We start from the raw sequence: 24,543 nt of genomic DNA, 5'->3' as shown, positions 1-24,543 counted from the left end.
GGGGGGGGGGAAGGGGGAAGGGGTTCAGGATGTCTAGTGTGAGTTCCTTCCCATGCAGGCTCAACTGCCCTCCCCTGCCTTGGCTGCTTCTTTCCACCCCTCGGGAGGTCTTGTTACTGTGCTGATCCGGGAGGGCAAGGTGCGAAAAGACAGGAGGAGGAGGAGGAGGAGGAGAGATGAGCAGGAGCAGGAGAAGGAGGAAGGGGTGGAGGGGAGGAGGGGGTATAGGAGGAGGAGGAGGAGTTGGTGGTTGCAGAGGAGGAGGAGCTGAAATGATGGTTTGCAGATCCGTTTCCTCGACCTCGCCTTGCAGTCTCTTACCATCCAGAGCGATGGCAGCTATCAGGCAACTTGCTGGTTTCCGCCTGCTCTACCTGACGCTTAGCAGCACGAGTTCGATCTGCTGCTGGAGGGAGAGACTCGCAGTCAGCTGTTTGCAACGATGAGGAGCACTGAAAGCCCCCTCAAGTGGCTGCTGTCGGTGAGACCAAGGCAGGGCAGGAGCATTCGCCTGAAGGGTTGGCAGGATCTGCCGGGGGAAGGCAAGGACGCCTGGCTGGACAACGTGGAAGAGGAAGGGACGTCAGAGGTCAGATCTGCCCTCGGAGCGCCTGTCCTGCTGCTCACAGGAGGAGCAGGAGCTGGTGGTTGTGCTGGCTGGAAGGCTCTGTGGGCGGATGAGCATCGACTTGGGAAAGGTGAGGACGAAGTGAGAGCGAGGAGGAGCTGACTTTGCACCCAGTTAGCGTTCGGACGGATAGGACTGCAGGTACGAGCAGCGACGTCAAGCTCGTTTGTTGATGTCCTGCTGCTGCTGCCTCCCTCCCCCACTTCCCTCCTTGCTTGCCAGAACGTTAAATATGTGCCTGATGTTTGCTGTTCATGTTGTTGATTTCCTTATCGAGCTCGCTCGTGGTCATGCTTCACTCGTGCTGCTGATTTGCTCTCTCCTTTGGGTTTCTCGTCTGAACCTTTCGCTCTTTGGTGGCAGGAAATCTGCGCGTCGTGGATCAGAGCTGGTGAAGTCGAAAACGCAATTCGAATCATGCGTTGTAGTGAAGGTGAGGGTGCTCTGCTCCTGCCCCTGCTCCTGCTGCTCCTGCTGCTCCTAAATCTACCATGATCTCCTCTTCGTCTATCCTCCTCACCTCGATCTCCCCTCCCCCACCTTGATTGGCCTGCAGGAGGAAGGCAGAGACAAACTTGCGCGAGTTTGATTGTGAACTTTCTGCTACGAGGTTGCTGGAGGGGAGGTGTCAACTTGTTGGTTACCCTGCGATAGAGGAGAAGGCGGAGAGTTCTCGGCGAGCTGTAATCCGAGAGATCGCAACGATGGCTGAAGAAGGAGGTTGATGAAAAGCTTTTCTCACTCCGAAATGACAGCCAATAAGATGAGCGAGGGTTGAGAATGCTCTGCTCGGACGCGCTCCGCAGAAAATTCTTCCTGAGTTTGAGTCAGGTTTACTGCAAGGAGGAGGAGCGGAGGGGGGGGGGGGGGAGGACGTGAATATCTTGCAGGGCGAGTGGGAGAGCTGCGAAGAGATTGTGCGAGAGGTTGTATATACGATAGAGGGAAGACTTTCCTCGTTGACGTAGACGCAGACGAAGGACGAGCAGCTCACGGAGACCTTGTACTTCTGGGCAGGACAGGAGGGGAACGAGCAGCTGCAGGTGTGATGAGTCTTGATGATCATAACGACGACAGCGACTACAACAACGATAATGATGATGATGATGATGATGATGATGACGACGACGACGATGACGATGATGTTGATAAAATTGATGATGATGTTCATTTTTGACGATGACGATGACGATTTACGATGACGATGACAAACAATCTGCCTTCATCTCGCAGGCGCGCATGGCAGAAAGGCTCAAAGAAGGAGCGGCGGAGGTCGTGAAGCTTGGAGCGGGGCTGAAGCAAAGCACTGACGGGTGTCGGCAGGGGATGGAAGGAGGAGTGTGGGAGGAGGAGAGGGATAGGATGACGCTAAAGCCCCTCTGGGATGGAGACTTTGCGGTCTGCTGGGAGTGTCCTGGGGACTGTAGTGACTTCACGTGCAGGCTGTGTTGAGGAGCCTCAAGGGGTCTGGCTCAGCGGATGACCCCGTCCTAGCTGGGCTGCTGTTGGAGTCAAACGGGCAGTTTTCCGAGGCCATTCGTCTCTATGAGGTAGAGGGAAACTATTGCTGCTGCCGCCGCCGCCGCCGCCGCCGCCATTGTTGTTGTTAATGGTGGTAGTGGTAGTGGTTCTGAGGAACAGGTGGTGGAGGAGGAGTTGGTGGTGGAGGAGGAGGTGGAGGAGGAGTTGGTGGTGGTGGAGAGTTAGGAATGGTGACTGAGAATCGCAGGATTCTGGGCTGCAAGGCCAGCAGAGGCTCCTTGAGTCAGTTCTGCAAGAATTCCATGGTGGATTCAAAGAGTAGGATCCTTCTGAAACATCGTACTGGAAAGTCGTTTATCTCCCCTTGTCGTACGTCCATTTTTCCTCTGTTCCCCTCCTTCTATCCTTGCACTCCTTTCCGTTACCTTCGACTGCCCTGCCCCTGCCCCTGCCCCTGCCCCTGCCCCTGCCCCTGCCCCTGCTCCTGCCCCTGCCCCTGCTGCTGCTCCTCAGCATCCGTATGTCCCCCATGGCACTGGAATGAGGTGGAAACCAGCCCAGCACCAGGGGATGTCGAGGCTTATGAAGGGCTTCAACTGTTGCGTGCGAGCAAACGAGAGCTGCAAGGCCACGCGGCTCAGGGCGGAGGTGAAGGTGCCGACGAAAGCCGAGGAGCGGGCGAGAATCTCGACGTCGACCATCACCGCCATGGCATGATCGTCTTTCCTGTCAGGGTCTGCTCGGAGCAGTTTGTCCTCAATCCACTCGCAGCCGAGCTCGGCCTGCATGCTCAGCGTTCGCACCCCCTCGTTGGCGAGGTGAGCACAAGCGACAGTGTTGGAGGAGGTGAAGCTTCGATCCATCATCTGCGAGACCACGTGGAGTCCAAGGGGAGCGACCGCGCCTTCGAGCTGCAGGTTCATCAGTCTTGTTCCTCCGATCATGTCCGTCACCTCAACAACAGCATTCGGGTCGTCAGTGGCGAGGTAGACGCTCTTCAAGTCGTATCGCCCTGCCAGCTCCTGGATTGCCTCGACGTAGATCGAGAGCTCCAGGCACGGCCGCGTCTGCCCGCAAGCATCTCCTCGTCTGATCTGAGGCTCCTCTGTCAAAGAGGATGCAAGGAGCAAAGGAAGTCAGACCTGGACCCCGACGAAGGACGAAGAGAGTCCGAGCCGCTGGAGCTCCTCCTCCACACGTTGAGACACGCGGGGCCTTACGTTGAGGACGAACCCCGTCAGGATGCTTACAAACCAGAAGTTTCCCTTCCCCTCCCGTGCGTAGATCGGGGGAACGTAGTTAGGGTCTGCCTCCTCCAAACGCTGAGGATAGGCTCCTCCGTACTTGCCGCTCATGTCCGGACCCATCGAGTATCCCCCGACTGCGCTAGCGCCCGTCTCGCAGACTGTGAAGGGGTCGAGGACGCAGCTGAGATCCCCTTCAGCACACCCTCCGTAGATCCACTTGCCCTGTAGCACGACAGGACGTTGCTCCTGCAGGCCACGGATTAGCTGAATGACGAGGTAGTTGAAAGTTGCTGCTGCGCCATGGTTGGGATATCGTGCCGGGCGAGCTCGATCACAGTTCTGTCTTGAGAACTGCAATGAATGGAGCGAATGTTGAAGGTGGGCAGCAAGTTCATCTCCTGCTGACGCTTCCGCCTTTGCATATTGGAGTACTAGGAAGGAAAGTGTCAGCGGGCACAGCGGGCGTAGAGATAGGTGGGACCTTGAGGAGAAGGGAGATAGGAAGAAGTTGAGGTTATGTCTGCCTTGCAGTCTCCCCACTCGTCAACAGAGAAGCGGTTCCCCGGGCATGGCGATTTGCCTTTCTTATGCTGCCTCAAATTTCCTTCTTCGCCTCTTGCTGTGCCTTCCCAAGTTTCCGTCTGGGTAGTGCTTGATTTGGTACTTGAGCTGGAGAGAGGGATGTTCGCTCCGAGAAATCCCGCGGGTCCGGATCCAAGCTGTACATCAGCTGACCATAGCTTAGAAAGGGCGAAATATGGCATCGAAATGTTCGTATTTCCGTTCTTGAGAAATCTCTCGAAATGATTTCCGATGAAGAAGTCGCAAAGAATGTTGAAGAAGTGTGACGATAGCGATCCAACCTGCAAAGAAGTAGGTTTAAATCATCACCGAGCAGAAGAGAAGAGTTGAACCATGTGCGATGCACGTAAACTCAGAGTAAAAGCTGCAGCAATTTGCATCAGAGCATCCTCTTCTTTAACTTGCTCCTCTTCTGTCTCCTCGTCATATGTCCTATATCTTCTCAAATGCCAAGTAGGAAACATGGAGCTCATCTCCTCGGTATCGATCTTGATGAAATACTGTTAGCAAACAAACAGAAAACACATCGATTTTTCACTGACTATCCTCAAAATCTCTGTGTCCTCGCTGACAACGATCGCGGTATCAAGTCTCCCTCCTTCTGCAGAATTTTCTCGAGCCTGCAAGTCACAATGACAAGAATTCTGACACCTTTACTCGCACCTGCTGGGCGATGAGCATAAAGCGGAGGAGACGAACGTGAGCCACGCTTAAGCAAAGCGAACATTCGATTCTCTCGCGTAGCAAGTCCCTCTTGGCATGCTGGAAAGGAGTCAGTCACTTCGTCTGTAGTATTGCCCGTTGTATTGGCTGTTACCTCAACAGACGTGTAACAAGCCGCAGGGAGTGCCGGTGGGAGCCTTTCTTCGATCCGTTGCTCCTTTGTGACGACAAACAAAGGTTGACGCTTTGTGTCTTCAGTCAGGTTTCCGTGGCAACGAGGAATAACTAGCAGCACGAATCCAGGAGGAAGATGGCTGCTTCTCCTCTTCACATTTTTCTCTAAGCTGACCTCGGGGCTCCAGAGCTTTGATAGCAGGATTGCTCTAACCGACCAATCATGTAACCACAGCGAAGACGAAGAAACTTCGTCAACAATTCTCTCCCTCGCCTGCCGGCATCCGTTCGTAAGCTCTGTAGAATTACAGTTACAAATTGATTTCATCGAAAAAAGGCGCCAAATTCGAGGAGGAATAATGCTTGTGTAGGGTTCAGAAAGTTTCTTGCAATCCGATCTGTCTTGCAAGGCCGTAACACTTCTCGAAAAAAAGTGGTTGACACAGCTGCTGACCAACTCAACAGAAGCTGCCAAACTTCCCCGGCTTTCAGAGATGCAAGGATCTTGCCCAACATCAGGAATTCTTGACTCTAGCGTGGGTAGTGTTGCTACCCTTGAATCGTTGGCAGAGAAACTTTGTGAGGAAATGACTGATTCCAAGGACTCGGTAAGGGATTTGATGAATTCACTGTTATCTTCCGTCGCCGAGTGGAAATAATACTCCCCCTCATTCCAGAAATGAGCATAGGGCACAAGATGTTCATTGTAGTCTGCGTCTTCATCACAGGACCCATCCGAATTTTGCACTTCACTCACTCCAGTTGAAAAATTCAAACATTCATAATCGGAGCTGAAAAGCGATCGGATCTTGCGAGCTGTCTTTTCATCTGGTGACTGATGAGCGAAGGAAAAGCCTTCATTCTTCTTTTCAATCATATCGGGCGAGACTGGAGGCTCAAAACCAAGCCGGGATGAGATGTAAGTCAATGCCTGAGACGAAGGTCACGACGAAGCAGAGACAGAACTTGCAAATGTATACCGTTGAAAGATTCGAGATATCAGCAATCATATCGATTCGTAAAAAGCCTTGCAAGAACGACATTTGCTCGCATACATGCTCATCCCAGCATGGATTTTGAATTGTGTAGTTGAGAAATGCTTTTAGCCCTTTAGACGATATCCTGTCGTAGAAAGAGCAAGAGTCATGAAGTTTCAGGCAAATCTGCCAAAACAAGTGAGCTTGGGATAATGTCCATTCCAACTTGACCTCATCATATGCAGAGATGAAGCGGCTAACAGGATCACGCACAAAGGCGAAGGTGAAATATGTAAGTTTCTTGTGCAGAGGGAGTTTGTCATAAGTCTGAAATGTTGGGATGGGTTACAACTGTGAAAATATATAGAATTTTCTCACCTCAGCATCTTTCCCCCCGTAATTCCAAAGCAAAACTCGCACAGTTGTTGAAGCTGCCTTGGGCACTTGGATGAAGATGAATCGATATTGATCGCTAACAACCACCTGCATCAAGTCTTCAGTTTGGGGAATCGTTAAAGATTCCCTTGCCTGTCCCCTTGAATGACGTGAAGCCATCGTGATGATGTCGTAACCTCTAGTCGTCAACCAGCGAAATGCATTATGGTGTGACGGACGACATCTGCTCACGTTGAAAGAATTGACCTGATTCCATGAAGAAACAGTGAGTCTAGTAGCGCTGCACCGGTCCACTGCAGCATCGCTCTCAAGGCCATGAGCGAATAGAATACCAGGATATGACGCGTTCAAGAAGTAATCTACACCACTTTGAACAATGTCGTATACAATCTCTTGGAAGCAGTTTGAATTATTCTCCTGGCCCCTGATCCGATCTAACTCACGGCATGACGATTTCACCAGAGCCATGATTTTACTTTGCTTGTCTACTCGAATGGTGGTATGCAAAGGCTTGATGAAGACATCGAAAGCGATACAAAAACGAATCAAACCCTCTTGGACCTCTTCTGCTAAGAGCGTAATGCTTTCTTGAAAAGGTTTAGAACGGGCAGTCAAATCCATAGCAGCGAATTGCTCGGAGTTCGCGATCGCAAGCATGCGAGGAGGACAGCACCCAGATCCCCCGGGGCAGCACCATCTTCCAGGACAGCAATTCTTTACAATCCCTTTCCGCCGTCGCCATTGCAATATTCGGCTGGACTCCCCTGACGGTCGCTGAGGGGGTACTCGGTTTCGAACCTTCTCCCCGAGCCATCGCTCGTCACTGGCTGTGCAAGCAGGAGCTGCCTGACTTCCTTTCCAGCAGCCCTTTTCCGAGTGATACTGCCAGATCTGACAGTCCTTGTCCATACAGCATGATTCAGTGCAAGCGCGAGATGTCAAAATGCTTCCGTCGATCTTCAGGCCATCACAGTGCATCCCGTCGATCCTCTGCTCGAAAGAGCACAATCCATCGGAGCTGTCTGCTGTTCCCGCTTGCGCCAACATGTTCAAGATCAGAATGCATGTGATCACCGATGGAGATCTTGTTCTCCTCGTTTCTTCAGCCTCTCCGGACCAGTGATCCCGATAAGCCATTAGTACATGCATGCTCCACATTTTTCAGCTCCTCCTCGTTGCCATGTCAACATTTCTTATCCCTCATCTCGGACGCTCATCATCATCATCATCATCGATCGGCTGTCTAGATCGCATCTCTTTCTCTCCCTCCTCTATCCCCTCAACCCGCCCTCCTCCTTCCACCTCCTCTCGCTGCCCATTTTTCGCTGTCGTACGCTCCACAAACTCCACCTGCCTTGTTATGAGCCAGTCAGCCCGGCCGGCCCGGTCCCGGCCGTCCGGCCCGGCGGGCCGGGGGCGGCAGCGCCCGGCCCGGCGGTAGTACAGTGCGGCCAAGAGTCAGGCTGAGGTGATGATTGATATGCTTGCAAAGATTTCATTATTCTACTCCTAAGGTGGAAAAGAGTAGGAGAGAATCTGTGTAATGTACACGTCGTTCCCACAGCCGGCTACTCACTGATGCGGAAGAGTTGAAGCAGCCCTCGCAGCGATGCTCTCGAGGAACGAATGTGTGCTGAGGAAGCAGGAGCCTCCCAAGATGACGCGACAGTGCCTACAGGCAGCTCAGATTTCTGTGGATCGAAGTAAACAGTGACAACCTGTTCTCGTCGTTGAACTTGGAAACCACACGAGATTCAGCGTAGGTGGCTCCTGCAAACATATCAACGGTGAATGTGAACTAAGTTGCATCTCACCTCCAACGATGTACACAATGAGCTCCGAAGGCCCTCGTTTGAAGGCTCGCATGGCGTCTACTGCCTCCTTGTACGTTGAGCACGGACGAAAAGGGTACTTGTCCTCCGGAAGTCTTCCTTTCTCCACTGATTTCAGGATCTTCTCAAGTAGAGGCTGATGCAGCATGTATGCGTTGTCCGAGCCTGCGTTGTTTGTGATGCTTTTGAACCCCTGGGACACCACAGCGTTGACCCCGCGGTTGAAGAGATCCGATTGCGGCGTTCGAGCGCCTGCTCCGCACTCCCGGAGGAGAATCTCCGGAAACTTTTGGTACGTGGGCATCAACTCCTCTGCGCCACCTTGCGATATGTAAGCACCTGCTACTTTCTCGGCTGGCAACATCCTTGCCAGCTGCTGAATGTATCCCTTCTCGCCACCCTCCTTCTGGTATCTCAGAGCATACAGCAGCACTAGCCGTAGCTTGTCAATTTGACGTACGTTGCTGTTTCCCAGCATTTCCATGACTTGCTTGTGAGCCGATTTATGATCTTGAACTGCTGCAAGCTGCTGTTCAATCTCCGACACTTCGAGAAGATTATATTGATCCACCATTTTCGCTAGAGTATGCAGGAGATTCACGTGCTTGCTGATATTGTCTTTCATCTTGCTCATCTCAGGGTATTTCTCTATTATTCGCTGCATCTCAGCGATTGTTCCAAGTTTAGCATTGTTTCCCTGCCACATTTGAGCGAACTGAGGATTATTCCTCTTCAACTCCTCAAGCTTCGCTTGCACAGCGTCATTCATCGCGCCGTAATCTGTGTGCATATTTTCCTTGAAGAAATCATCGCTGACCGCAGAGAGCACAATGCTGGTTGGATCTGCATCACTGCCAGCAGCTCGCGGTACTTCAACCAGGTTATTGCGAATCCCCAGGAGTTCATGCACCATCGCCTGGTACGTCCACTGATTCAGCAAAGGGGTCAACGGATCGTCGGTTCGGTCAAGAATCAGCAGTAATGGCGGCATGTCTTCATTCCTCCCGAAATCCAGCGTATCCTGCTGCTGATCCAGGTGCTGGCTCAGCAAGGCAGCAATGTGCTCGGCATCACGAGAGGATGCCTGGTAGCGAATCGCCGGCTTCTTCTTCAGCGCGAGGAGGAGCGCAAAGATACCATCCCGCGTTCTGTCCGCGAGGGGAGTCGACAATGCCGAATTCGGGGGGAGGTTCAGAGAAAAGCATGAGGGCGAAAGCGAGTAAAAGTCCGCATACAGCTCGCGCACTTGCTTCACCACCTCGTAGGTGTCAGCCTGTGCAAGCGTCCTGACGGCATCGTTGCTCAACACGTTGCTGAAGAACAGGTGGTATTCTCCGAACATGGGCTGCAAAAGTTCCTTTGCCAGAAGTTCGATGTTCTCTCGGGTTGGCCGCAGGAACACCAATGCTTTCAGGTGCAGCATTCGTCCCCTCCCGCCGGCATCGAGGCGCTGGAAAAGGAACACCTCTTTTTCGAGTACCTGTGACCTGCTGATGACCATGCTTACAATGGCTGTAGTCTCTTTATCCAGAAGCAGAGCCTTCATCCCTCCGACCCCTTCTGTCATCCTCGAGACATATTGCTGCACGGCATGTATCACATCCATGGCTGCCCGCAGGGGGAAGCCTTAGCTCTGGTTTACAAGGGCAGTTCTCCTGCTACGGGGGCAAACCTCTTTCTCCTCTCAGCTGCATCAAAGACTTGTCTGCACATGTAGGGTGCTCTGAAGGTCTTCATGCTCCCTCTCTCCGCCCTCTCTTCCCCTCCCCCGCTCCCGTGCCCTGCCCCACTGCATGGAGAGGAAACATCCTTCGGCAGCAGCAACGGAAAATGAAACGGCCCAATTCAGTATTCGTAACGTCAAATATAACTGAAGGTGTTTCTGTCTTTTATAACGGTCACAGAATATATATAATCATCAATAATTATATAGAATTATGTATATCACTTTTCCGGCTCCCAAGGAGCTCGCAGGGTGCTGTACGAGAGGGAAGAAAGGGAGGGCAGGAGGGGGGAAGGAAGAGAGGGAGAGAAGAAGGGGAGGAGAGCAGAGAGGAAGAGGAGAAGGGGAGGAAGAGCAGAGGCATCGAATCCCTGTCAGATCACAGGAGGACAAGCCTTCCCCCACTACCTCGTGAGTTTGAGGGCCCGCAAACATGTCCAAGCGGATTCTTGGAACTCTGTATGGGCATGCGCTGGCGGTGGGTTGGCTACAGCAGGCACTATCGTTTTCTATCTACTCGCCGGCGTTTAGAGTGATGACACGTGATAGCATGCCATCTATCCGTCAGATGTCGATGAAAGATGCAGGCTACAATTTCGAAGATTACCGCGAGAAGCGTTCCACATTCGAACCCACTGCAAGGAAACTCAGCCATGCGCCCTCGGCACAGCCAGTGTGGCCGAATTACTATTCGTGCCCCTCTCTTCAGAGAGAATCTCGTGAGAGATTGTCTGACGAAGAGAGCTTCAGAAACTCCATGATGGAGCCGAATTCACGCTTTATCCTCGTCTGGAGAGGAAAGAACCTCTTCAGGAAGCAAAGTGAGATCGAAGACTTCTTTGAGCCCGTCTTCTTGAACTTCGGGGACGTGAAGTCTCTCGCCATGAACGATGATGTTGTCAAGATGTACATTGGCGATCTGGAGAACATCCGCTACTTCGCCTTGGACGTGAGCACCCTGGAGCCGGAGGGCATCGCGGCACCCGAAGGTAGCTACTTCGAGCAGCTGAGAACAGCTGGGGGCCTTCTTGAGAGAGACGAGGATGCTGGCTTGTTAGCCACAGCCCGCGGCCTCTCAGTTTGGCATCGAAGCGTCTCCTTCTGCTCGAACTGTGGCAGCGGAAAAGTTCGACCAGACAAGGCTGGAAGCATGCGTCGATGCTCGGAGTGCAAGAGCGGGTTCTACCCTCGGATCGATCCCTCAGTCATCGTCCTGGTAAGCAGCTCCTGTGGCAAGCATGCGCTGCTCGGGAGGAAGGCAGTCTGGCCAACAGGGAGGTACAGCGTGCTGGCAGGCTTCACCGAGGTAGGGGAGAGCCTTGAGGAAACGGTGGTGCGAGAGGTGTGGGAAGAGTCGGGCGTGAGGGTCGACCCTCAGTCGATCCGCTTCTTCTCCAGTCAGAGTTGGCCGTTCCCGGTAGAGCCGCTTGTGGTGACGTGGCCTGTCCCTTGCTGACATGCCGGCAGCGATCGCTCATGATCGCTTTCACTGCGAGGGCCATGGAGGTTGCGGACGGGAAACTTCCAGCGATCGACGTCGACGAGAACGAGATGGACGACGGTGAGTCCTCCTCCTCCTCCTCCACCACCACCACCACCACCACCACGAACACGACCACCACCCCAATCCCCCCCCACCCTCCTCCTCCTCCTCCTCCTCCTCCTCCTCCTCCCACTCTCGCCCTCCCCAGCTCTCACATTTGAATCTTCGTGTCAGTGAAATGGTTCTCGCGGGAGGACATCGAGAGCGGGCTTTCCGCACACAAGTTGAGCATCCCCGGACGAGCAGCCGTAGCGCACTCACTCATCATGGACTGGATGCGGAGGGAGCGAGGAGACTGAGTGCCAGTACGAAGCAATCTGCTACCATGTTGCAATCTAGTCATGTTTGCAGTTCTTGCTATCATGTATACAGCATGCTACAAGGCATTTGCTCCTTCCTGTCCATAGAAAGTCGTCGTCGTCTACCCATCACTTGAATGTTCTCATCATATCACCTTTACCTTCAGTAGAATACATCCCTTCAACTGGGATCCAGAATGTGTTCTTTCAGACTGTGGTACAAGCTTTCTGACAACTTGTAGCACAACAGTCACTGGCTGCTCTTAAACTTGTTGTGCAACCTTGCTGTGCTTGTAACTGTTCCCTTGTGATCTCGTTCGTTCTCTTCTCTGATTTTCGCATTTCGTTTTCCCCTGATTAAAAGTTAGTCTCCCCTTACCGTCGGTCAATTTCCGTTCTGGACCTACACGCCTGCCTGCCCCCTCACCTGCACACCAGCCCTTACACCCTCCTAGCACCCCGTCGCTCCTCTCGCGTCCTCCTGTCTTCTTCCTTCCTCCTGTCTTCCTCTTCCACTCTTCTTGCTACTTCTTCTCTCCTCCTCTCCAACCTCCTCCCTCCCCCTCATACCTCCTTCTGTGCTCTTCGAACCCTCTCACTCTTTCCTTTCTCCACCCTCCAGCCGAGGATGTGGAACCTCTCCTCTCTCCTCGAGCCCTTCAGCAAGGCAGAAGCCCATGTGCCCACCATGGTGAGCGAAGACGAACCGCCAGAGAGCGAGGTTTGGCGGGTGAAGATCGAGAGCGTCAAGGACACGATAGTATCCTGGGCATTCGGGGAGCAAACGAGCGCACAGAAAGTCTGCTCTGGGCAATCGGGATGGTATGGGCCGGTGATCCAGCCAGCCACGGGGAAGAGGGAGGAGGAGAAGAGGAGGAGGGAGGAGGGGGGACAGGCTGAGTGCATGCCGAGGCTACCGGGCCATGATGAGTTCTCGAGGCTCGACGAGGCCAGGTGAGTCAACGGTCGCCTGCTAGGAGCCTTGCTGACCTCGAGCAGCTGGAAGCTGATCCACGCGCTGCGGCAGCAGCAGGAGGAGAAGGAGGAATGGCCGCCGCGGCGAGTGACGGCAGCAGCAATGCAGGTGCTCAAGGAGAGGAAAGGGAAACCCGTGGCTCGAGGTGAGGGGAGGAGCGAAGTTGTTTCCTGCTGACGTTTTCTTGCAGGGGGAACGAGGAAAACAACGACAGAGGTGCTGCCTCCACCACACGCGCCTCCTCCTGCTTCCGTCGAACCAGAACAAGAGGCGAGCTGCTCGAAGGAGGAAGAGGAACCGGTGGAGGTTGAGGAAGGGAAGCATGAAGGTTTCCTCACACCTCCTGGAAGCAAAAGGGAGGAGGTGGAAGACGACGAGGAGGCTCTCTATGCCTGGATACCGCAGAGGAACAGTGTGAAGCTGCTGAAGCAAGCGAAGCTTGTGACGAAGGTGATTCAGAACATGGGGTCGGTGGATGAGGACAGCGAGCTCGGCCACTCCTTTGACATAGGAGGAGGAGGAGGAGAAGGAGGAGGAGGAGGAAGCCATCATACAAGCGTGGAGTCGGACGAGGAGGAGGACAGGTTTGTGCCTGAGAGGTGGGAGAAGTTCCAACACCTGATCCCTCGGACTACATGAAACGAAGCGAGTGTGTGAAGTGCTGCTGCTGCTTCTCTTACTTTCCCTGATCATATCGCATACGCAATCACTGCCGTGAATACTCGCACGCCTCCTATGCCTGGCGGAACCACCAGGGTGAAGGAGAGCGACTTTGACTGCATTAGCTGGTCCAGGATCCTCTTGGGGACCCGCACGTTGTCCACGAAGCCCTTGCTGGAGTCGTACTGGGCGTAGTCATCGTTGAAGAGGAGGCCAATCTTCTCCCCCATGTCCCCTGCCAGGCCCGTCAGCTCCTCCTCCTCCCCCCGCCCCTTATGCCTCTCTTACCGGCATGCACGCTGATGGCGGAGAGGAAGGGAAGGTTGTGGGCCTCTGCCGGCAAGTCTCCTCGGGGGTCCCTCACGTCGTTGAGCGCTTCCTCGTAGAACGCTCCCGTCGAGGTTCTGAGGACCCTCGGAGCTTGATCCGGCAGCCCCTGCGTATCCCGCACGTGCTGCACATGGTACTGGATCTCTGCATGGAGCCACAGGAAGCCGTCTGCTGCCGCAGCTGGGAAGGCTCCTGGGAACTCGATGAGAGACTGGGAGGGGCGACTGAGACGGGCCCCGAAGATCTGACCGTCCCTGGCCGTGAGGGTGCGCAGGTAGCAGCTGAGAAGAGAGTAGGAGAGCATGACCGGGCTGAGCTTCGCCCGAGGAGTGTTGAGCACGCGGAAGATGAAATTCGCCTGGCGGTCGCTGGACATGCTCAGCAGGTCCTGTCGGTCGATGCGCACTGCTGTTGTGTGGCGGGGCGAGCGGGTCTGCCTGACGTCCACGAAGGAGTTGGGGCTGCAGAAGTTGGAGTTGTCGCACTGGACACCGATGTCTGCAGGCTCCGAAAGGGCGTACCTCCTCACCCCCTGCCCCCACACCCACCCGTCGAAGAGCTTCTTCACCGTATTGTTGTAGGAGAGGGTTAGGAAGCCTTCCTCCAGGTAGCCATCTACGATGAGGGACAAGACCCCGTCGCTCGTGGGCGCCTGCTGGGCCTTCTGAGGCAGCTGGAACGTTACGTTGAGCTCCTTATACTGGGCGACGGTGGTGTCTGCCTCACTGTAGAAGAACTCGTCGGTAGCGAACTTGGAGGAGAAGAATGTGGAGGGGGCGAAGGAAAGCTTCATGTAGCGGAAGCGGATCTCCCCATCCCTCCCCTTGAAGCTTCGCAGTCAGCAACTGAATCTTTAGCAGGATCGAGGAAGGCTCACCGGCTGGCTTTTGAGCTTGAAGTTGAACTCGCGGTCTGCCGTCATCTCCAGCATCTTCTCCTGGGAGATGGTGATGCTGTCCGAGATCGGCCCTCCCCTCTGCGCATTCTTCTCGAACTCCCCGTCCTCAAACACAGTCCCCAAGAACTCGTTCTGCAGCAAGAGGGTGAGAGGAACAGACCAGGAGGAGACGGCAGGTCACGTTGGGTCCCATCAGAGTCAGGTTGTTCCCCTTCCACAGTAGGTCGTCAAAGCCCCGTCCCTCCGCTGCTATCGTCAACGTGGCGACGCTGCAAGGCGGTCTGATGAGAACCGCGGCGGCCTGATGCAAAGCAGAATGCGGCTACCTGGATATGTGCGGTACCGAGCGGAACGAGAATGTCTTCTCGAACGGCAGCCGGATCCATGGAGCAGGGGGGTTGTCGCCGACAAGCTGGTCGCAGAAGTAGTTCCTCCCTGCCGAATCCATATCACGATCGACCCAGGACATCTGTGTGACGCACCTGCCAGCGCCGCATCCACCCGAGCCGACTGATCGTCCATCATGATCGAGTAAGTGCTGAAAACAAGTACAATGAGTGTCCTCGTAGAAACTAACCTCCCAGCATGCAACCTCTTTCCCGCCTGGAGAAGGTTGAAGTTGCCATTTGCTACTTTGGCCACGTGGGTGTAGGAAGTGAGGTATGATGCTCCTGCTGCAATCTCGTCGGTATTTCCTGCATCATGCCGTCATCCTGCCGCTGCGTCTCCGACGCGACCGCTCACCGAGTTGGTTGCGGAAGTCTTGATGTGCAGACCCTGACACAGCAAGAGTTGCACGTCGGTTAGCTCCATCATAAGCGACGATCTGAGCAGACTGCAAGCCAAGTCACACCAAACACTACTCAAGCCCACTGTCTTCCTCATCGTCACACCTTTCCAGAGTTCGCAAAGGAGGCGCTTGTGAAGTAAATCGTCTCCCCTGTGAGGATTTCATCCTGTGCAGGGGCCGTTGAATCCAAAGTCACGGAGCAGACACACAATCCCCGCGCACACGAGGAAGAGTTTGAGCAGATGAAGTTGCTGGAGTGAGTTTGAGAGCTGGCAGGGCAGCTGCAAGACAGCGCTGAAGCCACTTGTCCTCCGAGAGACCTGCCAAGGTCGATCCCCAACGCGTCATTCTTCATGACGTGCAGTGGAGTAGGCGTGATCCCGTATGTATCTCCTATAGCTGGGAGAGTTGACAGCGAGCTGGCAAGGACCACCTCCTTCGTCGCTGCTGTGTACTGCAGGATGCTCGCTATCAACCCCTTGGCGTTTCCACTCGTGATCACGATCGTCATGCCTGCAACGAGGGGAAGCAAGTGTCAGACTCTCGTCAGGATCGCGCGAGAATTCCAGCAAGTGCCTCACCTTCGTAGTATCCGTCCACTTCGCTTGCCCACATACCCAACACCAACGACTTCGCGCTCACCCTCGACAGGATCCCAGCAGTGTGGTCCCCCACGTGGGCCCTGAGGTCGAAATTCCGACAGCCAGCCCCGGTCTCAGCTCCGCCACCCAGACTGATGGTGATCCGAGGCAGGCTCGAGTATCCGCTGCCGCTCTTGATCACCGAGACCGAGCTCATGTGGCCGGACGGCACCGGCCGCAGGTCGAAGCTGACGCACGTTGTGTAGACCTCGGGGACCAGGGAGATGCTCCCGCTGTACCCCGACCCTCCGTCTTTGACGAGCACGTGAGTGATCGCTCCAGAGGTAGTCCCGATGAATGCCTCGAAACCGTAGCCTCCTTCAGACCCCACCGCTGTCAACCTGCCCTCCGGACACTTCAAGACTGGCGGATGCCCTGCGCTGTACGCGTTCCCACCCTGCTGGATCACGACTTGATAGACGTTGCCACCGCTTGCATAGCAAGTCCCAGCGAATCCGCTGCCAGTACACGGAGGCTCACAGACGGCGATGGCACTTCCTGTGATGTAAGCTGTACCTCCAGAGTTCATGACCGTCACGTTAGTTATCTGACCCTGTCTTATCTCCAACCCAAAGTTCTGTAGCGTTCCAGAGCAACCGATGCCTCCATTGAATATCTCAACCTCGGGAATGCTGTACAACACCTTCACGACAACAAGGTCAGTTCGGCGCACAACGTAGTGCAGAGAGACACAACTTACATCAAAGGAAGCCTCGAATCCGCTCCCACCACCACCGTAGGCTGACAAGTATCCCCGCGTCTGGCAGCCTTCACCAGGATTGACGATCTCTACGCTCGTCACCCCGCTGCTGACCTCCCAGTCCAACTTTCCCACGTAGTGCACAACTGTGCCTGAATGCCCATGACCGGGCCCGCCCGTGATATTCAAACTTCGGCCGACGTAATAATCCTGGCGATTTGAGGAGGAGAGAGGATCGAGCTTGAAGACTTGGTACGGAGAAGAAGAGTCCACGGCTTGTAGCACTCCGCTGGTAATTTCTTCCCACTTATGGCAAGGCAGCCCAGGATTGTTGAACGTAATCTCGAATCTCTCAGAACTTTCACAGGTCCGAGAGCCCAGCCAAAGAGATGACATGATGTCTGGTTTACTGTTCTCATCACCTGCCATGTACCCCTGCGTTACTTTCAACGATCTCAGCTGTGCTTGTTCTGAGCCAGCGTAGTAACCGCCTCGGATCTGTATTCCCACCAGGTTGTTCAGGCAGAAGATAAAGTCTTGTGCAGTGACGTTGGGCACGACCTTACTTGATCTACCTTTCCTGTAAAACATCCATCCCGACTTCTCGTTTAGCTGCACAATGTAATTCTTTGATGTTTCACCGTCCTTTTTCATGCCTTTCAACCCTAAGGACAGACTCTTCCGACTGGCCACAAGCACCACGTCATAATCCTCCTTGTAGCTGCCTGTCCACGAAATGGTTTGCAGGAAGACCTCCAGGGTCCCATTGTAAATGATTGCCTTGTCTCCCTCCAGCCATCCCCGCGGCGTTTCAAAGTACCAGCTTCTATCTCCATCATCGCTCGCACGGACAAGGTTTTGCCGCGTATCTACCTCCATCCCTCCCCCTCCGTTGTCTCCGGACATGGTCCACCCTTCTCGCCTGAAGTCGGAGCTTCTTACTAAGTCTCCCGCCTTGCCCTCTGCCTCTCCCGCCATCGCCACCATCACGGCCACCACCAACAATGTCACCCGCCCCGCCATTCCGTTAACCCAATGACCCGATTGTCGGGTAGGGTAGGGGTGGAAACATCGAGGGGTGACAACCGAAGAGCAAGGATAGTTCTGGTCGTATCGGGGGTACTTTCATGTTAAATGAGGGGGTGATTTTATCTTCAATGGGGTATCCCCTGCTCGAGGGGTTCTGAACTAGGCAGAGAGGGGTGGGAGCAGGGGGTGCTGGATAAGAGACCCGTTGATGGGCCTAGTCAAGTGCAAGGAGGGGAGAAGGGTCAAGAGGAGGGGTAGTCAGAAGCACTGTTCGGGGGGTGGTGGGCGGCGAGAGCTCCAGTCTCCCACGTCGTTTGACATGGCGAGTCAAGCAAAGATGGCGTTGATGCTGGTGATGCTGGAGGCGATGGCGTCAACTGCATGCCGTCCTGGCATGTTCTCTTCACCTGACTTGTCATGCGCACTTTGTCCTGCTGGCAAATATAAATGGCAAGAGTCGACTGAAGTCCCTGATCCTTTTCCCTGTCTGGATTGCTATGTTGGCGAATGGTCAATGCCAGGCTCATCTACGTGCTTGTGCAATGTTGGTTATGAGGGATCTGCGGGAGGACCTTCTTACAGTCAGTGCACCGCTTGCTCGCATGGCTACTTCAAGGATTGGTTGGGAAATGATAACTGCAAACCATGTACTCCACACGAAGACATAAGCTCTTGCATAATTGGATTTTATCCTCATTCCTGCAATGCTTCCACAGATACATTTTGTTCTCCTTGCAGCAATCAAATACCCGAAAACAGTGTATATCACGCACCTGGAGGCCTTGACTCTAATGACTGCACGTTTGCGTGCAATACGGGATTCCAATACAATTCAGAAGGCGTGAATTGCACTCTCTGCCCAGCAGGAAAATACAGAAGTAGCTTGGAGATGGCTCGCTGTGAAGATTGTCCAACAGGAACATATTCCACCGATGGGCAAACTGCTTGTCAAGGATGCACTGTATGTCCAGCCGGCAAGACAAGCAACAACGGCTGTGCAGGTGGGGCGAGCGTCGACAACGATTGCAGCACTTGTCAATCCAACACCTACTCAGAGGAAGGGCATACATCGACATGTACAGCCTGCGACGCTAATGCAAGGTCGCAAGCGAACAGCACCAGTCCTTTCGATTGTCGCTGCATTGCAGGGTTTGTCAGGACAGATAAGTATGTACCCGACTCTGGCGGCATGCGCTTCCAACGATCCTGCACTCCCTGCCCGATCAACACTTGGGCAGACGATACGTTCTCTGTGTGCGTCAGCTGTCCAGCTCACTCCAGCTCTGCACCAGAGAGCAAGCACTCCGAACAGTGTGTCTGCGACGAGGGATATACTAGGCAGGGTCAACAGTGTGTGCCTGTACAGTGATGGGACAGGTCACTGAGCAACGGGCCAGTATGCATGGACCATGGAAGTTTGACAGAGGTATGGTCACGCCTGCCTCTCTCCAGCGGCTGCACTGCTAGAGCAGGAGCAAGCTGTTTGTCCTGTAAGTTTTCATCTGTAAATAGTGCTCTTTTCTTTTGATTCAACAAGATCTTATTGCTAAAAGTCTTGGCTCGTGGACGTCATCGGCGTGAGCTTCATCGGACTGGTGCTATGTCTGTTTCTCCACCCGGGGTATCCGGTCAGAGGAAGACCGACCTGCACGTCTTGGATGGCTGCGTAGGTGCTCTTAGAGCTCTGCTTGCTGACCGGCCGAAAGATGGTACGCTTGTGTGAGGTGATGGGGTGATTTCCAAACGAGGTGGTGCTGCTTTCCGAGAGAACAGATCTGCTGCACGCCAATCTCCTTGAGAACTCTATGGTCGGAAGCTCAGCAGCCTTGATGTTGTGGACGACGTTGAGAAGAAAGACATCTTTCGGTCTGACCTCTCCGCCCACGTACTCTATGACTCCTGGCTGATTGAGGTCCTTGAAATTAGAAAAGAGCGATCTGTTCCCACCCCATGCTCCACCCCATGATCGAGAGGGACCATACGGCCTTGGCGCTGCGCTGATCCACTCCTTATCCCTGATGCCTTTTAAGCGCCATCTGACACGTTGTTCTCTGCTCGGATCTAAACTGTTGTCTTGCTCGAAGTAAAAGATGTTGTCATCGACTGGATCCTGGCCAAGGTATATGAAGGGAGTTTTCACATAACAGAGGTTCTCTTCTTCCATTTGATCTCTGTATGCCGAGATCGGACTGGTATCATCACAGGACTTCCTTCTCCCCCTTAGCAGTGCGTCTATAGCTCCATCATGCAATCTCTCCAGATCGTTCAAGGAATTTCTATCCCGCCTTCCACCAGACATTCCAAGTTTGCTTCTCTCGATGCTAACCCTCCTAGAAGACCGCTGTGCGGACAAATACTTCTGAATGAGATAGTTCACTGCTTCCTGCGAGGTCCTCGCTAATTCGTCTTCAACGCGAATGTATCTCTCCTCCTCCTCACTGTACCTGATCCCAAACAGGTTCACAACGAGCTCATTCGGAACTTCATAGCTCCACTCGGAAAGCTCTCCACTGACGACAGACTCAACTCTCCTCGACTCTACCGATGCAGTCTTCAAGTTGAGAAACTTTGGGGCGTTTGTTGTGCTCTTTTTCGGGCTGGTGGGCGGAGATGACCTAAAGGAGAGTGTCTTCCAGGAGGGTTTCGGGGACCCCAGGCTGTATTCGAACACGATGGGCGCTCTTGGGGAAGAACTGGTGCTGGGCAACGAGGAGGAGGCTGCTGTAGACACTCTTCTTTTTCTCCGCAGGGTCGTGCATGATGGGGTGCACACGTAGCGCAACGGCGGCACCTGCACCATTGCTATGCATGGACGCCAGGGGGGAGAACACGGTCAGGCCAGTAAAAGCTTGGATCATTAGTTGTACTATCAATTATACTCATTTCTTGGGTGGTACTACTGATACGGGATCAGTAACGGCTCACCTTTATTATCTCTATAGTAATCTCCAGTTCCAGTAGTGAACTTTAGTACTGTTGGGGCTGAAAGGTATAAAAATATCGCAAACAGGTACCAAACCAAAAGATAATTTTCAACTTTTAGCGAGGCGGCCCGACTCTTTTAGAGTGGCACCTAGCTCCTCTAGGACCTTGGTCCTATCGAGAGTCAGCCTAGTACTGCTAGTACTACTAGGCTACCAGTACTGGATCACAGTTGGGCCCGGCCCGGATGAGGCCCGGAAACTCAGCACACGGTGGGGATGAGTAGGGGGATGAGGGACACTCTAGGAACTTGGGAGTGCGCGGGGATGTGGCCGATGACAAGAGACTGCTGGTTTCAGTTGCTCACATTCAGGTTGCTTTGGTTTCTGTGCAGAGATGACGAGCATGGCGCGAAGACTTGGAATGTTGTGTAGATGAGAGGTCAGGATCGCCAGCCACATCCCTCGTCGATCCAGTGAGAAGAGGGGAGCATGGCAGACGAGAGCAAAGGAAGCTTCGAGAGAGTGGAAGGAGCAACATGGAGCATCAGATTGGAAGGGATTTTTATGTGGAGGGAGAACATGACGATGAGAGCAAGGCATCTCGCTGATGCGATGAATTAATATGAGCACTAGTGCTTGTGCCGTGATGTAATCCTTGACGTTTGAACAGGGATATCAACCCTTGAATCCTCATGGACCAGCAAGCGTACGAAGCAGTGAAAAAGAATGATCATCGGAGACTAGCGAGTAGATTGAGGTGGGCAAGCAAGCACAAATGCTGCTAGTTTACAATTATGGCAGGGAGCTTGGAGGCGAGGTCAGCAATGTGGTTGCAGCCTTTAATGGTGCCGGTTTGACGTTGTTGCATGTGGCATGTTTCCAGGGCAGGTACAGCCATGCATGGAGGAGTTGTTGGCTTCCCCTGATGCTTGTCCTTCATGCAGCCTTGAGTGCGTCAGAGCTCTGCTCGAGATAGGCAGAGCGAATGCCCACGGGCAGGCAAAGGTGCTGTCAACAGATGCTGCCGGGCATGGTTGACCTGGTCGCAGGTGTGCAAGTCTACCCCATTGCACCTTGCAGCGCTCTCTGGGAATGTGGAGCTGGTGAAGCTGCTGCTGCAGTACCAGACCCGAGTGAACCAGCAGAACTCGGCGGGGAAGAGCCCTCTGCACTTCGCAGCGGTCGGGGGGCATCTGGAGATCATTCGCATCCTCTTGTCGGCCGGGGCTTGCCTGGAGACGAGGGACGATCAAGGGAGGAACGCGCATGACTACGCGGTCGAGAAGGGACAGCAGGCTGCTGCTGCTGCCCTGGAGGTTAGGAAAGCTCGGCAGGCGGTGGATGCAGAGCTGGAGCCAGAGGGCACGGAGATCATGCTGACGTTTGAGAAGTTGGAGACGCAAGAGATCGAGGCCAAGGCGAGGAGGGATGAAGCCTACAACAACATGAGGAAGAACCTCGACAAGATCAAGATAGGCAAGGAGCCCGACAGGGACGCCGGCAGAGGCATCTGGGTGCCGCTGGACGACAACAGGAAGAAGAAAGCTGGCAAGCCTCCCGCGATCCGGCGGGGGGAGGGGGGCGGGCAACCTGACGACGACAGGAGGAACGAGCGTCAGAGACGAAACGGGCGGGTGAACCCGGATCCCCTGAGGCCCGCGGGAGAGGTCAGGGACAACGGGGAGGCAGAGGACTCGGACTCGGGGGGTCAGAGCCCTCCGGACTTTAAGGAGTACATGGAGAAGCAGCTCGAGGGGATCATAGGGATGGAGGGCATGAAGAACATGCTGCGATCCTTGTGCAGGAAGGTTGCGGTGGACCAGCGCCGAGCAAAGTGAGTCGTGATTTGGATGATTTGTGCCCGCTCCCTCCCCGTCTCCTGCCTCCTTGCTGCCTCACTCCGATCCCTTCCTCTTCCCGTCCGTCCCCCTCTTTCCTTTGTCCTCTTTCCTTCTCCCCTCTCCCTCTCCCTCTCCCTCTCCCTCTCCCTCTCCCTCTCCTCTCTCACCCCGCTCCTCCGTTCTCTCGCACGATGCCTTTGAAATTCTGGTTTTCATCCGTCGGTCACTCTGTTGCTTTTAGGTTCGGCTTTCAGAATGAGCAGAACTTGAACATGCTCTTCCTGGGAGCAGCAGGGACTGGCAAGACGTCGATGGCTCGTGCAGTCGCGAAGATCCTCCGGCATATGGGGATCCTTGAGAAGGTGAAGAGTGAGGAGGCAGAGGCGGAAGGAGGAGGGAGGGAGGAGGTGGAGAAGGTGAACGAAAGGAGAAAGGAGGGAGGGATGAAGGAGGAGGAGAGGTGAAGAAGGGGAGGGAGGAAGGAGGAGGGGGCAGGAGAACGGCATCATCAATCCATTCCTCGCAGGGCCACCTGGTTGAAGTCTGTAGGAAGGACCTGGTGGCCGAATACAGCGGGCAGAGCGCAGGTGAAGAAGGGAGGGAGTAGCCTTGCTGCCTGACGTTGGACCAGCTCGGACGGCTGCCAAGGTGAAGGAGGCGCTGGGGGGGGTGCTCTTCATCGACGAGGCGTACTCGCTGAAGCACGAGGAGGGCAAAGACAGCTTCGGGCAGGAGGTGTCGGCGGCCCTCCGGCTGCGCTGCTGTGCTCAATGGCGTGCAGGTGGTGGACACCCTCGTCTCCGAGATGGAGAACAACCGCAAGAGGCTCGTGGTCATCATGGCTGGGTCCGCTCCTCCTCCTCTCCTTCCACCTCCTTCCCCTCCCCGCTCGTCCTTGGATGCTTCCTGATTCCCACTGCTCCTGCTCCATCTCCTGCTCCTGCTCCTCCTTCTCCTCCTCCTACCTCCGCACTTGCCCCAACGAACTTCTTCTCGCATCCTGACACTGGCTGCAGCTACACCAGGGAGATGGCGGACTTCATGCGCAGCAACTCCGGGCTGGAGTCGCGCTTTCCCCTCTCCTTCGAGTTCCCCAACTACAGCTACAGCGAGATGGCGCAGATCTTCCGCGTCATGGCGCGGGCGAGGAAGCTGCACGTGGCGGTGGAGGAGGAGAAGCTGGTGGAGCTGATAACTTCCTGCATCCCCCGAAGCGTCGCAAGCAAGGGCAACGCAAGGTGGCGCCCTCGTCCCTCCCTACTCTCCTTCCGTCCCTCCGTTCCCCCGTCCCTTCCTCCTTCTCTTTCACCCCTCGCTCTCACCTTTCTCTGCCTCTGTCTCCCTCCCTCCCTCCCTCCCTCCCTGCCTCTGTCTCCCTCCCTTCCCTCCCTTCCCTTCCTCCCTCCCTCCCTCCCTCCCTCCCTCCCTCCTCAGACTGGCGCAGGGCGGTCAGGAACCTGCTGGACAAAGTTCTGTCCCGGCAGACAGATCGGGTGGCAGACAGCGGGACAAGCTCGATGGACTCGCTCCTGACGCTGGTGGAGAAGGACTTCCCAACCTCGTCCTCAGCAGGAGGAGCAGACGGGAGCGAGGAGGGGTCGACGAGCGACAACGGGGGGTTGAGCCCAGGGGGGCTCGAGGACATCCTGAAGCAGCTGGATGAGATTGTGGGAGTGGTCGAGGTGCGGGGAGGAGGGGAGGGAGGGAGGGAGGGAAGGGAGGGGAAGGAAGACCCTCTCTGACTGCTCCTGCTAGGTCAAGCAGATCTTCCGGAGCCTGCGAGCGAAGGTCACCATCGCTGCGGAGAGGAGGAGCCTCGGGCTGCCCGCAGACGGCGCATCCTCGTTGCACATGGTGAGCTGAGGAGAGGAGAGGGATGCTCCTGACGGCTCGTTCCTCCTCCCAAGATCTTCCAAGGGAACCCAGGGACAGGCAAGACAACTGTAGCTCGTCTGATGGGGAAGATGTTTAAGGTGAGGTTGGAGAAGGAAGGGAATGAAGTGGAGCAGGAGGAGCAGGTGCAGGAGCGGAGAGGAGAGAAGCAGGAGAGTAAGGGAGAATTCAGGAAATGATGGAGGAGAGGAGAGGGGAGGAGATATGGAGGAGAGGAGAGGGGAGGGGAGGGGAGGGGAGGAGGAGGGGGAGGGGAGGAGGAGGGGGAGGGGAGGGGAGGGGAGGGGAGGGGAGGAGGAGGGGGAGGGGAGGAGG

General features: G+C 54.8%; 10 protein-coding genes across 10 annotated transcripts in view; 6 read left to right on the top strand and 4 right to left on the bottom strand.

The window, feature by feature from the left end:
• The window catches only part of GUITHDRAFT_132226 (hypothetical protein), a gene marked incomplete at both ends in the record, with an annotated part of 3,731 nt that extends 1,396 nt beyond the window's left edge, over positions 1–2,335 (top strand). The window contains 13 exons of the mRNA XM_005841437.1: positions 59–139; positions 389–481; positions 527–589; positions 630–698; positions 743–769; positions 992–1,061; positions 1,185–1,238; positions 1,392–1,459; positions 1,519–1,554; positions 1,603–1,671; positions 1,952–2,026; positions 2,071–2,178; positions 2,270–2,335. Coding sequence (XP_005841494.1) covers positions 59–139; positions 389–481; positions 527–589; positions 630–698; positions 743–769; positions 992–1,061; positions 1,185–1,238; positions 1,392–1,459; positions 1,519–1,554; positions 1,603–1,671; positions 1,952–2,026; positions 2,071–2,178; positions 2,270–2,335 — 879 coding nt within the window. The remainder of the gene's footprint in view (positions 1–58; positions 140–388; positions 482–526; positions 590–629; positions 699–742; positions 770–991; positions 1,062–1,184; positions 1,239–1,391; positions 1,460–1,518; positions 1,555–1,602; positions 1,672–1,951; positions 2,027–2,070; positions 2,179–2,269) is intronic.
• Positions 2,336–2,619: 284 nt separating this feature from the next.
• Positions 2,620–7,307, bottom strand: GUITHDRAFT_132225 (hypothetical protein; the record flags this gene model as incomplete). Its single annotated transcript, XM_005841436.1, has 11 exons — positions 2,620–3,204; positions 3,253–3,788; positions 3,839–4,220; positions 4,341–4,439; positions 4,482–4,559; positions 4,603–4,701; positions 4,757–5,050; positions 5,231–5,707; positions 5,757–5,939; positions 5,985–6,080; positions 6,132–7,307. The coding sequence occupies 11 exons, from the start codon at positions 7,305–7,307 to the stop codon at positions 2,620–2,622; spliced, it is 4,005 nt and encodes a 1,334-aa protein (XP_005841493.1).
• Positions 7,308–7,721: 414 nt separating this feature from the next.
• Positions 7,722–9,587, bottom strand: VPS45B (vacuolar protein sorting 45B; the record flags this gene model as incomplete). The annotated part of the gene is made up of 3 exons (XM_005841435.1): positions 7,722–7,821; positions 7,868–7,919; positions 7,964–9,587. 3 exons carry the CDS (start codon positions 9,585–9,587, stop codon positions 7,722–7,724), a joined length of 1,776 nt encoding a protein of 591 aa, XP_005841492.1.
• Positions 9,588–10,608: 1,021 nt separating this feature from the next.
• Positions 10,609–11,546, top strand: GUITHDRAFT_63627 (hypothetical protein; the record flags this gene model as incomplete). The annotated part of the gene is made up of 3 exons (XM_005841434.1): positions 10,609–11,121; positions 11,172–11,265; positions 11,422–11,546. The coding sequence occupies 3 exons, from the start codon at positions 10,609–10,611 to the stop codon at positions 11,544–11,546; spliced, it is 732 nt and encodes a 243-aa protein (XP_005841491.1).
• A 628-nt stretch (positions 11,547–12,174) lies between these two features.
• Positions 12,175–13,161, top strand: GUITHDRAFT_99988 (hypothetical protein; the record flags this gene model as incomplete). The annotated part of the gene is made up of 3 exons (XM_005841433.1): positions 12,175–12,500; positions 12,546–12,667; positions 12,713–13,161. 3 exons carry the CDS (start codon positions 12,175–12,177, stop codon positions 13,159–13,161), a joined length of 897 nt encoding a protein of 298 aa, XP_005841490.1.
• A 50-nt stretch (positions 13,162–13,211) lies between these two features.
• Positions 13,212–17,564, bottom strand: GUITHDRAFT_132222 (hypothetical protein; the record flags this gene model as incomplete). The annotated part of the gene is made up of 10 exons (XM_005841432.1): positions 13,212–13,417; positions 13,471–14,335; positions 14,390–14,542; positions 14,571–14,679; positions 14,737–14,845; positions 14,893–14,948; positions 14,988–15,105; positions 15,155–15,245; positions 15,304–15,713; positions 15,782–17,564. 10 exons carry the CDS (start codon positions 17,562–17,564, stop codon positions 13,212–13,214), a joined length of 3,900 nt encoding a protein of 1,299 aa, XP_005841489.1.
• An 853-nt stretch (positions 17,565–18,417) lies between these two features.
• Positions 18,418–18,720, top strand: GUITHDRAFT_55985 (hypothetical protein; the record flags this gene model as incomplete). The annotated part of the gene is made up of 1 exon (XM_005841431.1): positions 18,418–18,720. A coding segment is annotated over one exon (303 nt), but the record flags the coding sequence as incomplete, so codon positions are not given.
• A 396-nt stretch (positions 18,721–19,116) lies between these two features.
• On the bottom strand, positions 19,117–20,370 carry GUITHDRAFT_99986 (hypothetical protein; the record flags this gene model as incomplete). The annotated part of the gene is made up of 1 exon (XM_005841430.1): positions 19,117–20,370. One exon carries the CDS (start codon positions 20,368–20,370, stop codon positions 19,117–19,119), a length of 1,254 nt encoding a protein of 417 aa, XP_005841487.1.
• A 1,185-nt stretch (positions 20,371–21,555) lies between these two features.
• On the top strand, positions 21,556–21,807 carry GUITHDRAFT_39603 (hypothetical protein; the record flags this gene model as incomplete). Its single annotated transcript, XM_005841429.1, has 1 exon — positions 21,556–21,807. A coding segment is annotated over one exon (252 nt), but the record flags the coding sequence as incomplete, so codon positions are not given.
• A 719-nt stretch (positions 21,808–22,526) lies between these two features.
• Positions 22,527–24,543, top strand: part of GUITHDRAFT_63361 (hypothetical protein) — a gene marked incomplete at both ends in the record, with an annotated part of 4,371 nt that continues 2,354 nt past the window's right edge. Inside the window, 5 exons of the mRNA XM_005841428.1 lie at positions 22,527–22,697; positions 22,862–22,922; positions 22,967–23,070; positions 23,117–23,181; positions 23,352–23,573. Coding sequence (XP_005841485.1) covers positions 22,527–22,697; positions 22,862–22,922; positions 22,967–23,070; positions 23,117–23,181; positions 23,352–23,573 — 623 coding nt within the window. The remainder of the gene's footprint in view (positions 22,698–22,861; positions 22,923–22,966; positions 23,071–23,116; positions 23,182–23,351; positions 23,574–24,543) is intronic.

The sequence above is a fragment of the Guillardia theta genome (genome assembly GCF_000315625.1).
Source record: "Guillardia theta CCMP2712 unplaced genomic scaffold GUITHscaffold_3, whole genome shotgun sequence".
Lineage (NCBI taxonomy): Eukaryota > Cryptophyceae > Pyrenomonadales > Geminigeraceae > Guillardia > Guillardia theta.
The sequence above is the reverse complement of the archived record's forward strand: the minus strand, read 5'-3'. Positions and strand labels throughout refer to the sequence as shown.